General features: G+C 45.6%; 1 protein-coding gene across 1 annotated transcript in view; it reads left to right on the forward strand.

Annotated features, from left to right (window-relative positions):
• The window catches only part of Frmpd2 (FERM and PDZ domain containing 2), a 71,033-nt gene extending 59,223 nt beyond the window's left edge, over positions 1-11,810 (forward strand). Inside the window, exons 27-30 of the mRNA XM_021643471.2 lie at positions 1,644-1,858; positions 4,428-4,526; positions 7,324-7,667; positions 11,674-11,810. Coding sequence (XP_021499146.2) covers positions 1,644-1,858; positions 4,428-4,526; positions 7,324-7,667; positions 11,674-11,722 — 707 coding nt within the window. The 3' untranslated portion in view covers positions 11,723-11,810. The remainder of the gene's footprint in view (positions 1-1,643; positions 1,859-4,427; positions 4,527-7,323; positions 7,668-11,673) is intronic.
• The last annotated feature ends 492 nt before the right edge of the window (positions 11,811-12,302 follow it).

Here is a 12,302-nt window from a genome sequence, read left to right on the forward strand (position 1 = left end):
AGTCTTGTGCAGTTTCCTGATCAACCCACCAGAATATTGATGTTTGCACGTAAACATTAAGGAACAGAGTTGACATGAAGGGTCACGTTCCTGCCAGGCACTTGTAAGGAATCCATCCTATGGCTGGTTAGGCTGACAGGGAGATGAAGCTGTCAGGAACCTAGCCTTGTTAGTAGCATCATTTACAAGAGCAAAGCTGCGACAGCCTACTGCATCTCTTGATGGGTCCCCTTTCTGCACCTCTGTGTGATTTCCTGTCCTGCTAAGAAAGGCCTGCTGCCATAGAACACCATGGGTTGAAGCTTACCCGCATCCCACCCCTTCCAAAGGGCGTTTTACGGCCCTGCTGTATGAGGCAAGTTGGGTGCATGGTGATGCCATCGTCTTTACATCAGTTCTGCCTCTTCTCCCCTTACTTCCTCTGTGCTCTCCAGACAGAGCCTTTGATCAAGGTGCTAACTGCTGAGCAGCTGAGGCCACTGTGGCACTATCAGATGGGCTCAGACCACAGACCTCACTCTCGGCTTCAGCTATTTTCATTCTTGCTCGAGTGAAAATTTATAAGCCAAGACTCTGTCACTCTCTTCACTAGTTCCCTTTGAAATTAGTGAAGACAAAGCAGGAGAATCCTGGAGGTTCCCTCTGGTTCCCATACTCCCTAGATGCCCAAGGCTGTGTCCATCTCTGACCAGAAGGGACTGGTCAGTGTACATGGCTAAGCCAAATGGCAGCTAGAACATTCTTCCAAGTTGACTGTCATTGTCCCCATGATCCATTTTCTAAAATTTCATGTTGCATGTACTAAAACACTATCAGGATTCTACATTGCAATCTATACGTAGTAAATTTTACTTGACACTATAAGCAGATGGTGTATGTCTAAAGCTCCATCCTTACATATAAATTTAGTTGTTTATATTTAAACACTTAGTACGGCAGGCACTTGTCATATGTGACTGACTGTTGAACATTTAAAATGTGGCAATTCAAATAGCTAGAGTGCACTAGAGTGCACAGACTTAATCTAAAAGACAAATGAAGAAAACCTCAGTCATCTTTTGTGTTGATCTCACATCTATGTGGTAATAATTTAGACATAGGGACAGTCTCTAACATAGCATAGTGAGGGTGTAAAAGCCATGCAAAATAGACCATACTTTGAGCTTGAGTCTCTCATTTAGATGCTGGGAAGTGGTGGTGAGATGTGGGTTAGTACCACAGTTGCCAGGGGAAACTGCAGTGGGCTGTGTTGCTAAGCAAGGATGCTGGGAAGGTTAGATTCAGTGAGCTGTCAACACAGTCACCCCATCTTGCATAGGATTTGTCAGGATGTAATCCACTTGAGGAGCATCTATATTGACTTAAACAGGATACATTATTTAACCTGACCTGTTTTCTTTCATTTTTAAAGCACGCAGCTGCTTCAAAGCTGTGAAAGGACCTTCATGGTTTGCATTTACAGCTTAGATCCTATCTGTGGCAGCACCGAGCTGTAATGTGTGTGATGGACCCCATCATCAAAGTTAGCCCATGAAATACTTCTCTGCAAAACGGAAGCGACTCATTTCCATGACAACTCCCAGGTCAAGGCTGACCAGTTGCAACACACTGAAAAGTCTGTTTTCATGAATCCCATGTTGTAGGTCCTAAATTTGAAGTGAAACTGAAGAAGAATAGTGGTGGTTTGGGATTTAGTTTCGTGCAGATGGAGAGAAGAAACTGCAGCCACCTAAAGAGTGACCTTGTAAGGATTAAGAAGCTCTTTCCTGGGCAGCCAGCTGAAGAGCATGGGGCCATCGCAGCTGGAGACATTATTCTTGCAGTGAATGGCAAACCTATAGAAGGCCTCGCTTTCCAGGTGCGCAGAGCTGTGGGGGTGGGGAGCACAACTCTGGATGCCTGCTGAGGTAAGCCATGTTTCTTTGAGTGCCATCCCCACAGAGAATACTTTGGGCTCTTGGAATTAACACCTGGGTCTGGTGTGGGCTTGGAGCCTATAGAAAGCAACGAACAGGATGTGGCCTTATTTATTTTCGATCTCAGTTTTAAAATATCTAACCTTGAGTCAGTATTGCTCTTCAGTAGGTCCCTCAGTGAACCTGAATATAAAACTTGGCTTGTGTGCTGAATGGTTTGAATGGTTTCTCTGAGTACGTTCTAGGAGGTGATATGAAGCTGGAGGGAGTAAGGAGGAGCCCTCTCCACTCTCCTTGAGATTCATGTGCTGAATTTATAGCTTTGCATGAATAGTGTAGCATAGACTGTCACCTGTGTTCAAAAAGATGCCTGGCGGGAGAGATGGCTCAGTGAGAGCGCACGCTGGTTTGCAGAGGGCCTGAGTTTGGTTCTCAGCACCTGGATCCAGTAGTTTACAACTTTCTGTAATTCCAGGTCCGGGGGATCTGATCCTTCTTTTGATCTCTGCAGGCACCTGCACTCACATGTACATATTCACACGTAGACACACAGGCATACACATAATTAAAAAAAAAATGAAAGTGAGGCTGGGAGAGAGACAGAGGGACAAGAGATTGACTTGTAGTACAAAATCCGAAGGAAAAGTCTTTGTTATTTGGAGGTACTGGTAGAAAATAGAGTCATTTGAAGAGACTTTAGTCATGGAGTGTGGGTGTTATTAGAAAGCTGGAGGTGAGTATAGTGACATAGCATACAGCTACCCACTTTGCAAACTCAAAGGGGATGTTAATGGACAGCTACCCAATGCTAGAGACAGAATGGGTAACAGGATTTGCTGGCATGATCTGAGGCCTTCACTGAAGGACATAATCATCCTGTGATGACTCAACAGAGGAAGCCAGGATCCAACACCAACCTCCTCTTCCTTGTCCCTTTCTCCAGCCAAGCCCGTGAGGAGTATACAGCCCACAAAGGGCATGTCAAAGCAGGCTATTCAAAGCTGGAAAGTTGCTCTGGATGGCGTAGGTGGTCTGTGCAGTTCTCATAACTGCATGAGTTTATGAATGAGGAGGTCTCCAAATGTTTATGTGATCCAAGTGTGGCTCTCTTCAAGCTGCCACTGGGGAGCCTCATGAGGGACTGTAGACATGGGGATGGTGTGAGGACACAGCTGTGCATCCTCAGAGTCATGATGGGGGCAAGAAAAACAGGAAAACAGAAGCTACAGAGGATGAGTCATGGAAAGACGAGCCCAGGCTTTTGTGCATATATTCAAGTGCCAGCAAGAGGGGCTATGAGCTTTCTGTCAGGTGACAAAATGCCTGAGGAAACTGACTTTATAAAGAGAAATTTTGTTTTGGCTCAGGGGTTTCAGGGATTTTAGTCCATGACCACTTGGTTCCTTATGAGCCTGTAGTGAATCAAACTTTATGGTGGGGAGAGTGTGCTTCTTTCCTCAGAGAAGCTGGGATGGAGAAAAAGAGGGAGGGAGGCAGAGTCAGAGAAACAGAGAGACAGACATAGGGAGACAGAGACAGAGAAGGAGAAGCAGTGGCAAAGACAGGAGACAGAGACCCTTTAAGGGTACAGCCCAGTAACCTAACCATGTCTAACAGGCTCCATTTCCTAGATAGCCCATCACCTCCAAACAACTCCATGAGTTGGGGACCAAGCCTTTGTCACATGAGCCTTTGGAGGACATTCCAGATATAATCCTGAAGAATATGATCAGTGGCACACCTGAGCAGCTGAGGGGACATTGACCTGGGTCAGAGATTCTCAAAGAGGCAAGGTGTTGCCTTATGTGGGACATTATGACTTCTGAGACAACTGTGGCTGTCACAACTGATATGTGCTGCTGTCATTCTGTGAGAAGGGTACTTAGCACTAGTCTCTACCCACAAAAACAATTATCTAGCCCAAAATAAGGCAGGAAGGCTAAAGGATACTGGCATAGATATGGGAATGTAAAGGCACCTTGTGCCCCCAGCAGTGAGATGGTGACTTAAGCACAGGCTCAGTATTGTGGAAGAAGCTCAGGTTGTGTTGCAAAGTGGGAGAGAGCAGTTGCAAAGCAGTGGCAGGCACATGCAGGTCCTGTGAGCTGGGAAGTTGCAGTGAACAAAGAGGAGGCACAGCAGGGGAGTAGGTGCGTTTTGAAAAGATTACCCTTGTGCAATGTAGAAGGAAGCAGTCAGGCCTGAGAGAAGGCAAGGAACAGAGATGTCACTGAAATTCCACAGGGGAGTGTCCCGAGGATCTCAGCCTCTTTAGGAAGGGATTCCGGAAGGCCTCAGTTTATTGCTGTTATGCAATCCCAAGATGTTGTTTGTAGCTCTTGGATCCTGGGAGTTCGGAGAGGATAAGCTTACAGTGGTGCTTTCCCAAGTCATCTGGAGCCAAACAATAGGTCAGAGCAGGGGAAATGGTTTCCTGGGAGCAGTGACTAGCACAAAGCCGCACTGCCCAGTAAGGTAACCCCAGTATAACTGTAAGTGGTTTTCTTGTAGGATGTGCTCCATTTATTGTGTGGGGCTCCAGAAGAAGTGACACTCCTCCTCTGCCGACCCCCTCCGGGGATACTGCCCGAGATGGAGCAGGGATGGCAGGTAAGACATGGGTCCTTATTTCTTCTCACAGGCCTGTCAGCCTGTCACTTTTCAATCTGGTGGTCCTGAAACGCCTACCACTTCTTTTAGAGGGCACAACAACAGCCCTTTCCATGGGGCAGGAAGACATCTGGCCCCCAAGCCTTAGAGCACCCATTTCCCTTCCTGTTTTCATTGCTCCCAGCACTGGGGCCTCTTTGTGGATGTGCAGAAAATGGTTAGACTTCAGTCATAAGAGTTCTAGACTGTGTCCTCTGGCCTCCTGAGTATGCAACTAAACCAAAAGAACTTCCTGCCGGAATAAAACGTACACCCACCCCTCTAAAGCCTGAAACAGATAAGTGTGGCTGGGGAAGAGATCAAAGCCATTGGGACCCCAGAAATGTGGGGCCTTTACTTGGATGCTTATGTTAGTCTGGTTCTCCAGAGAAACAGAATGAAGGAGAGAGATAACAGATAGATGAATGGATGGATGGACAGACAGACAGTGGTTGTACAGACACACAGACAGGATAGGATAGTTATTGTAAGAAATTAACTTATATAATCCTGGGTCTGGCCATTGTGAACTTTACAAGACCAAGCAGCAGGCTGGAGACCTGGGAAGCAGCTTGGACTCGGGCATGAGGGAGCAGGTGGGACAGAGCACAGGTTCTGTATGGTGAGCTGGGTGGTGTCGGTGAAGTGGTAGCCTGGAGATGAATTCCCTCTTTCTGGGTGAAAGCTAATCTTTACTCTCCAAAGCTTCTGATGGTTGGAGAAGGTTCCACACAGCCTGGAGAGCACTTGTTTTGCTCGAAGGCAAACCACAACTAAAGATCCATTTATAGTGATATCAGTGGTGGTATTTAACCAAATATGTGGGTACCCAGGCCTAGTCAGGTTGCCACACGAAATGATCTATCACCTTTTGGAGGCTTCTTGCTGGGTCTCTGGGAAATCGACTCTCCGATGGAGATTTGAGGACAGGGAGTCTGTGGACCTGGTCCATGGGAGTATTGTCTGCATGGGTCAGGACACTGTCCTCAGTAGAGGAGGAGGCCAGTGTACAGCATAACCGAAATCCCAGTTCATCTCACAGGGAGCTCCACATCTGTGATGGTCTCTGGCATCTGTCCAGACTAGCACACACACATTCGAGTGTGTGCTGGCCCAAGGGACAAACCCTAGCTCTGACTGAAACATATCTGTTGAGCTGAATGCAGCTCCTGGGTGGTGGGCAAGCATGGCCATGAGGCACAAGCTGCTTTCCCAGAGCATGTGGAGCAGAAGCGATGGCTTCTGGGTACCGCAGAAAATGAAGATGCTTTTAGGGGTCCAGGCAAGACTTCTACTCAGCAGTTGTTTGTAGAGAACAAGTATGAGGTCCGGGCTAGAAAAAAAAAATGAGTTTGGGAGTTGCTAGCCTATAGATTTATATAACGGCATGGAATGGTTGAGTCCACTACCTCACCTCGGGAATATGAAGACCCCAACACTGGGAGCTCTAGTATAGTGAGCTGAGGCTGAAGAGAAGGGGCAGGGGAAGAAGTGGAACCAGGCAGCAGCAGACATGGCGAACACAAGAGTGTGAGCTAGGGTGAGCAAGGGTGCTCCCAGTAGGAGGGTATACTGGTTGGAAGATGGTTGCTGAAAGCTAGGTAGAGAAGCTCTCTGTGGCTTTAGGAAGAAATAATTTTTACTAGCGGATGGCTGGTAGGGGAAGGGTGAAGGGGGTGAGGTAAAGGCCGACCAGGAAGACTTCTGTGAATGGGGGAGGATGCTTACCTAATGTGCCGTTCTTGCTGTGACGTAAAAGGGGAAATGGGAGAAAGGTGTCGGGGGCTTGAGAGAGATGGAAGATCATCTATAGGAAACGGAACTGATGCAGAGAAAGGTTACCTGGAAGCCTTGAATGAGCATTGCCGTCTTATAGCCACACCCCTGGCATTCAGAGGCTTTGCAGCTGGTGGGAAGGTCACACGCTTTTCTGGAGAACTGGAATGAGTTTACAGAGTGTGCAAGGGGCAGAGGGGGAAGCTGAAAGGCTCTCCTTTGTAAGAGGTGACATTAGGGAGGAGGCAGCGTCAAAGCGAGAGCAAGGATGTAGGTGGTGGGGATAACGAAAGGCATCTGTGATCACAGGCTGGAAGCTTTGAGGCCTGACAGCTGCAGAGAATGTCGGAGGTGAGTGAGAGCACAGGCTCGAGGAGTCTCAGGAGCTCTCCCACGAGTGAGAAGGATGTAATTGCTCTGGCTCTTCATTTCTTTAAAAAAAAATCTCATCCATTTTCGAGCTTGATTTTCTCTGTACCCTTTATAATAGGCACGGTCTATCTGTGAGGGACTGGTTATCATTTATACTTTAAGTGTGTGTCTTTAGGGTGACCCTTTCTCTTGAGGAGGGGCCTATGCTGCCACAAAGACTCACCCAAGGGAGGGTCCTTGGTGGTGGATGTGAAACTTCCTCTGTCCAAGTGAGACCAGGGCTGGGAGAATGATGTACAAGCCAAACAAACACCAAGTGCTTTGCAGTGTAGAAACAGTATGGGCAAGCTCATTTGTATGTGATGTTCATTGTCATTATCTAATAAGTATTCCTTACAGGGTCACAGTTATAGCGCCTTAGAGCGTTACAGTTTCAGTTTCAGCTGCCTGACGTGGATGCTGAGAGCAGAATTCTAATCCCCCACAAGAGTAGTATGTGCTGTTATTCACTCTGCCATCTCTTCAACCCAAGACCTTATTTCTTAAACCTTTTTTTAGAGTTTCTTCACTGTGTGAGAAGTGCTTGTAACCATTCACATTTCTCCAATAGACCCCTGAGCTTTCAGCAGACCAAAGATTCACCACGACAACATGTACTGAATCAGAGCAGAGCCCCAGCCTCGATCAAGAGGACAGCTGGAGGGACAGTGCCTCCCTGGACACAGGAGAAGGCCTGGGTCCCAGGCCAGAGGCTTTCTACAAGGCTGTCAGAGGGATGAAAGGGGACCAAGACAGACAGAGACCCTGGCCCAGGTCCTTGATGCACCCTGTGGAGTACCATCCTCACCTGTGCCAGCTGCACCCGGAGCCAGAGGCAGCAGCATCGGCTACCTCTTTGGAAAAGGATATGAGACAAAACTGTTATTCTGTGTGTGATATCAGGAGACTGGGAAGGTAAGGTTTGTCACGCTTGCAGACACTTTGTATACTGTGGGCATTCCATTGCCAGCTGATTACAATCAAGCAGTCACCTACTGTAAGAGGATCATCGTGCCCAGCACTGTTTTGGGCATCTGAGGGGAGTAAGAAACAGTTGAAGCCAGTGGTTGGCATTGCTACAACTTTGCCTGTGAACTTTGGGGAAAAGCAAACTCCACGCAGATGACAATAATCCCCAGTATGTCCTAGAGACTGCTGATGGCAGGCCTCTCGTTCTCTTCCTACACAGTGTGTGCTCGGCATCCCTATGCCTCTTTAGTTGCTGTGGTACAAAGGGAGCCTTGTGCATATCCTCATCTCTATTGATGATACAAGCTTTATTATCAACACTATCTGAAAGTGCATTTCTATTTTCAAAACCGGGCTGAACCCTTCATTTTAAAGACTATTTTTTATTTATTCTGTACTTCAGTGCCTACCCACCCTTAAGTAGTTCTAGTTTTAATTCCCATTCTCACAGAAAAAAAGTTTTCAATTCAGTTTGAAAACTATTTATTACATACATATGCCTTGAAATTTGTTAGAAGCAGAGATGGGGAGGGAGAAGGAGAAATTTGGAGGGAGACAGGCTGTGTTTTTGCTTTTAGGCATTATTAAGCTTAGTGCATGAACACGAACAGGCAACAACCAGGAATAATAATTTCTGTTTGAAACTATATAAAGATGTTGGGATTCAATGGCTCTCTTTCTTGATATTGTAATAGAGTGACAAGGGCAGACTTATAGGTAGCATGATGTGTTAAACCCTCTTTGTCTATGGGTTCTCTATTCATATGTTTGACCAACCCTAGGTTGAAAACATTAGAAAAATGTGTTTGTACTGGACATACACAAATATTTTGGTTATTATTTTCTAAGCAGTATAGTATAACAACGATTTATAAACCATTCTCATTGTACTAGGTCTTACAAATGATCTAGAAATGAGTTAATATTTACAACAGGAGGTCTGTAGCCGATACACAAGCATGTAGCTACATTTTATATAGGCGACTTCAGCATCTGGGGATTTTGGAATCTGCAGGGGTCCTAGAGCTGATCTCAGATGGACAGTGAGAGACCACTGCATGAGACAGAGACAGGATGATCCTGCTGGGTTCTGAGAGAAATGTGACAAATAGGGGCCTGGCTTACCATACTCAAAGGCATCCAGACACAACTCTTTAAAGAATGATGTACAAGCCAAACAAACACCAAGTGCTTTGCAGTGTAGAAACAGTATGGGCAAGCTCATTCATATGTGATGTTCATTGTCATTATCTAATAAGTATTCCTTACAGGGTCACAGTTATAGCGCCATAGAGCGTTACAGTTACAGTTCCTTACAATGGAACCCTGGGCTTCTTATAACGTGCTTGATGAAGACGAAGGGAACAATTTAGACATTTACCCCAGGCTAGCCATTAGTACACTTCTGTGGGACACATGAGAATTCTCTTTCCCTGGAGGCATAAGGCCATTTATTTATATTTCTAAAGGTTTTTAAAAACATGATTGTACGTGTGTGTGTGTGGTGAGATAGAGATAGATATATAGAGAGAAATGTAAAAACCATAGAGCATGTGCAGAGGTCACAAGAACATTTGGAATAGATAGTCATTTCCTCATACTCAAACTCAGGTCATCACATTTGACGGCAAGCCCCTTCACCTGCTGAACCATCTCAGCAGCCCTGATGTCTAAAAGTTTTATTATCCGAGGGTTTGAAAAGAGGCCTTTGACAGCTGGGTCAAAAGTATTTCACTCATGCAAGTCTAGTTAGAAATCAGTTTACATGATGGCTTATGTCAATATTTAGTAAAAACACTTTTACTTTTTAATTGGCACAGGCCATCAGTTCATCATTCATGCTACCACATCGTCTAGGGTTTCAACTCTAACCTCATACCCTACATGGGGCGCACATGGTAGCCTCCTGCAGGGAGGGCTTACTATTCCTGGGGGTGTGGCTGGCCCTGGACTGTGTGTGATCAATACACCCAGTGCCATTCCATTAAAGAAAAATGACTTTCCCTACCTAGCAGTACTTAAATGCCAATAGCTTCTTGGCTGGGGGTGGAATAATTTTACAAGAGAATAATTTTATTTATTTCCTGAATCAGCTTACATTTGGCTCACTTGTAAGAGTACATCATATGTCCCAAACTTGTCATTTTTGAAGGCTGTTTTCTTTTTGAGGGTCACTTAAGAGTCCTTCAGGTTTGTCCAGAATATTGTGAGGCTTCTGATCTTCAGTTGCTATGGTTACTGCCTTTTTTCTTTTCTTTGTACATCCCTAGCCCTGTGGCCCTTGTTGCCACAGGCAGCCGCACACCTCTTTGCACTGTTTCCCCTGGGCCCACATGTCCCTGAGCTCTTGCTTCCATGGTGGTTCTGGGGACAGCAACATTCTTCCCCCATCCCATTTTTGCCTCATTTTCATGTTTCTCTACTCTGAAAGGAGGTCACAGAGGATGTTAGCCCCTCCTCCACAGGATAGTCGTTAGCCACCCTTTAACGTACTCATAGACAGTGTAGTGTGTAGTCAGAAATCACGGAAAGGAGGGTCCTCAGCTTATGAGTAGGGTCTTAGTATTTTGAAGTGTCACCGAGGCTCTCTATGGACTACTTCGGAGCATCTGCAGGTGTGAGGTGGCTGTCCCAGCCAAATTGCCCCTTTGATTCTGGCCTCTCTGCGTCAGACTTTCTGCAGTGAGGAACGAAAGGCACAGACCTGCAAAGCATGCAGTTTAGAGTCAACATTGCCACTTGCTAGTGCACGTGCCTGGAGAGTAGTCTTCCCTCACTGAAGCCTTCCTGGTAGTTAACGAGCACCATCACCACCAGGCCATTGCACAAGCCAAAAGGAAAAAGACAGCACAGTGCCTGGCACACAGTAGGAACTCAGCCCTATAATGTATTCTTATTCTCTCTTGGGCATTTTCTTTCTAAAGGACAAGCAAGCCTCATTGACTGCAATTCTCAGCAAGCAGGCAGAACTCACTCTCTGCCAGGTGGCTCCTTCTTAACACCAGATGGCTGCCAGCACCCAAGCAAACGCAGATTAGATTTCATTTTTCCTTCCTCTTTCTCATCTTTATGCTATGTTCAGAGATTATAAAGCTCTCATAGTACATTGTATGGAGGGGTTGGGTTGCCTACCTACGGAAGAGGGGGGCTTGGCTGGGGGTACTTTTTTATACAAGGCAACTTGCTAAAGTTTGGGCATAAGGTGACAATCACATCAAGTCTTATTATGTTTGGGCATCACTATAGGATGCCTCAAACACCACCTTTTTCTTTTTCTTTTTTTTTTTTTTTTTTTTTTTTTTTTGCTTAGGAGCAGATAACTTTCTTCTTGGCTAAGTCTCACATCAAAGCTCCTCCTTGAAAGTGTAGAGGTTGGATGGTCGTGAAAATGTAGCTTAGATGTCAGGCAGCTGTACTGGCTCACAGGGAGCTGTGCCCTGTTCCCTCACGGCCTCTTATTTCTGCCTGCTCAGTGCATAGCTTTTCTTGCTTTGTTATAACTACCTGGTGTTCCCTCACTATGTATATAAGAAAACATAATTTACGTGCATTTATTAAATTTTTAAACCAGTTCTCCTCCCAAATACTTGATAATTTATAAATTGTTTTCTTGGTAAACTCATTTATTTTTATACACAAGCATGCATATACTCCCATGAAATGCACTGTCATACACATGCTGTGGCTATCTATCAGGAATGGAATTAATGTCCCTTAGCAGCAAACCTCAGGCTGGTGCACATACTGTTTGGTGTTTGTGGGTTTGTAGTTATTGGGGTATTTTGGAGTTGATTTAAGAGAAAGGGTGGTTATGGGAGAGTATGGATAGGAACATTGGAACCAAACTAACTCATTGAACTGGGTGTAGGTAAAGAGGTTGAGAAATGAGGAGCGAGCCATGTATTTGGTTAAAGCAGTAACAACAACAACTCAATCTCTGCTTTTCTCTTAGATTTTCCTTCTCGTCTTCTCTGACCCAATTAGCAACAGATCTTTTCTGAGTGCCTGTCTGCAGTGCTGCTCAAGGCAGCCTGCTGTCTGCAGGACTGCTCTTTCTCATCCAAGGCATGCGTGGATCCTCCCTGGATGGCTGAATCTCTCTCTTGCATCTGCGTGTGCATAGACGGATAATGATCCTCACCAGCCCTCTGCTGCCTATGTTCTTCTTTTGACACGGGGAATAAATGTCACTCCAGCTGGTTGCCTCTCTAAACACACATAGATTTTTTTTTTATCAGTGCTTAAAAAAGGACCTGGTATTTGCACAAAGTGCTTTGAAGGCTGCTCCTGGTCTCCTTGGGCTCTTTCCCTCTAATCTGTCTGCTGAAATAGTTCAAACCATTAGAGTCATAAAACAGCATCTCACTGATGGAAACCTTCTCCTGAGCCAGGAGTCCTGAAAGGCATATAATGTATAGCAATCATTTAATTTAAACATTCTAACAATCCTATCAATTTCATAACCTCCTAGCATTTCAGATAAGAAAATTAAGATTGCAGATAACAATAAACCTATCCAGACTCTTGTTGTAAAAAGCAGGTCCTAGAACTGATCCCAGCTCATGGCTTTGCCCGCAGTGC

The sequence above is a fragment of the Meriones unguiculatus genome, chromosome 9, assembly GCF_030254825.1.
Source record: "Meriones unguiculatus strain TT.TT164.6M chromosome 9, Bangor_MerUng_6.1, whole genome shotgun sequence".
NCBI classification, from domain to species: domain Eukaryota; kingdom Metazoa; phylum Chordata; class Mammalia; order Rodentia; family Muridae; genus Meriones; species Meriones unguiculatus.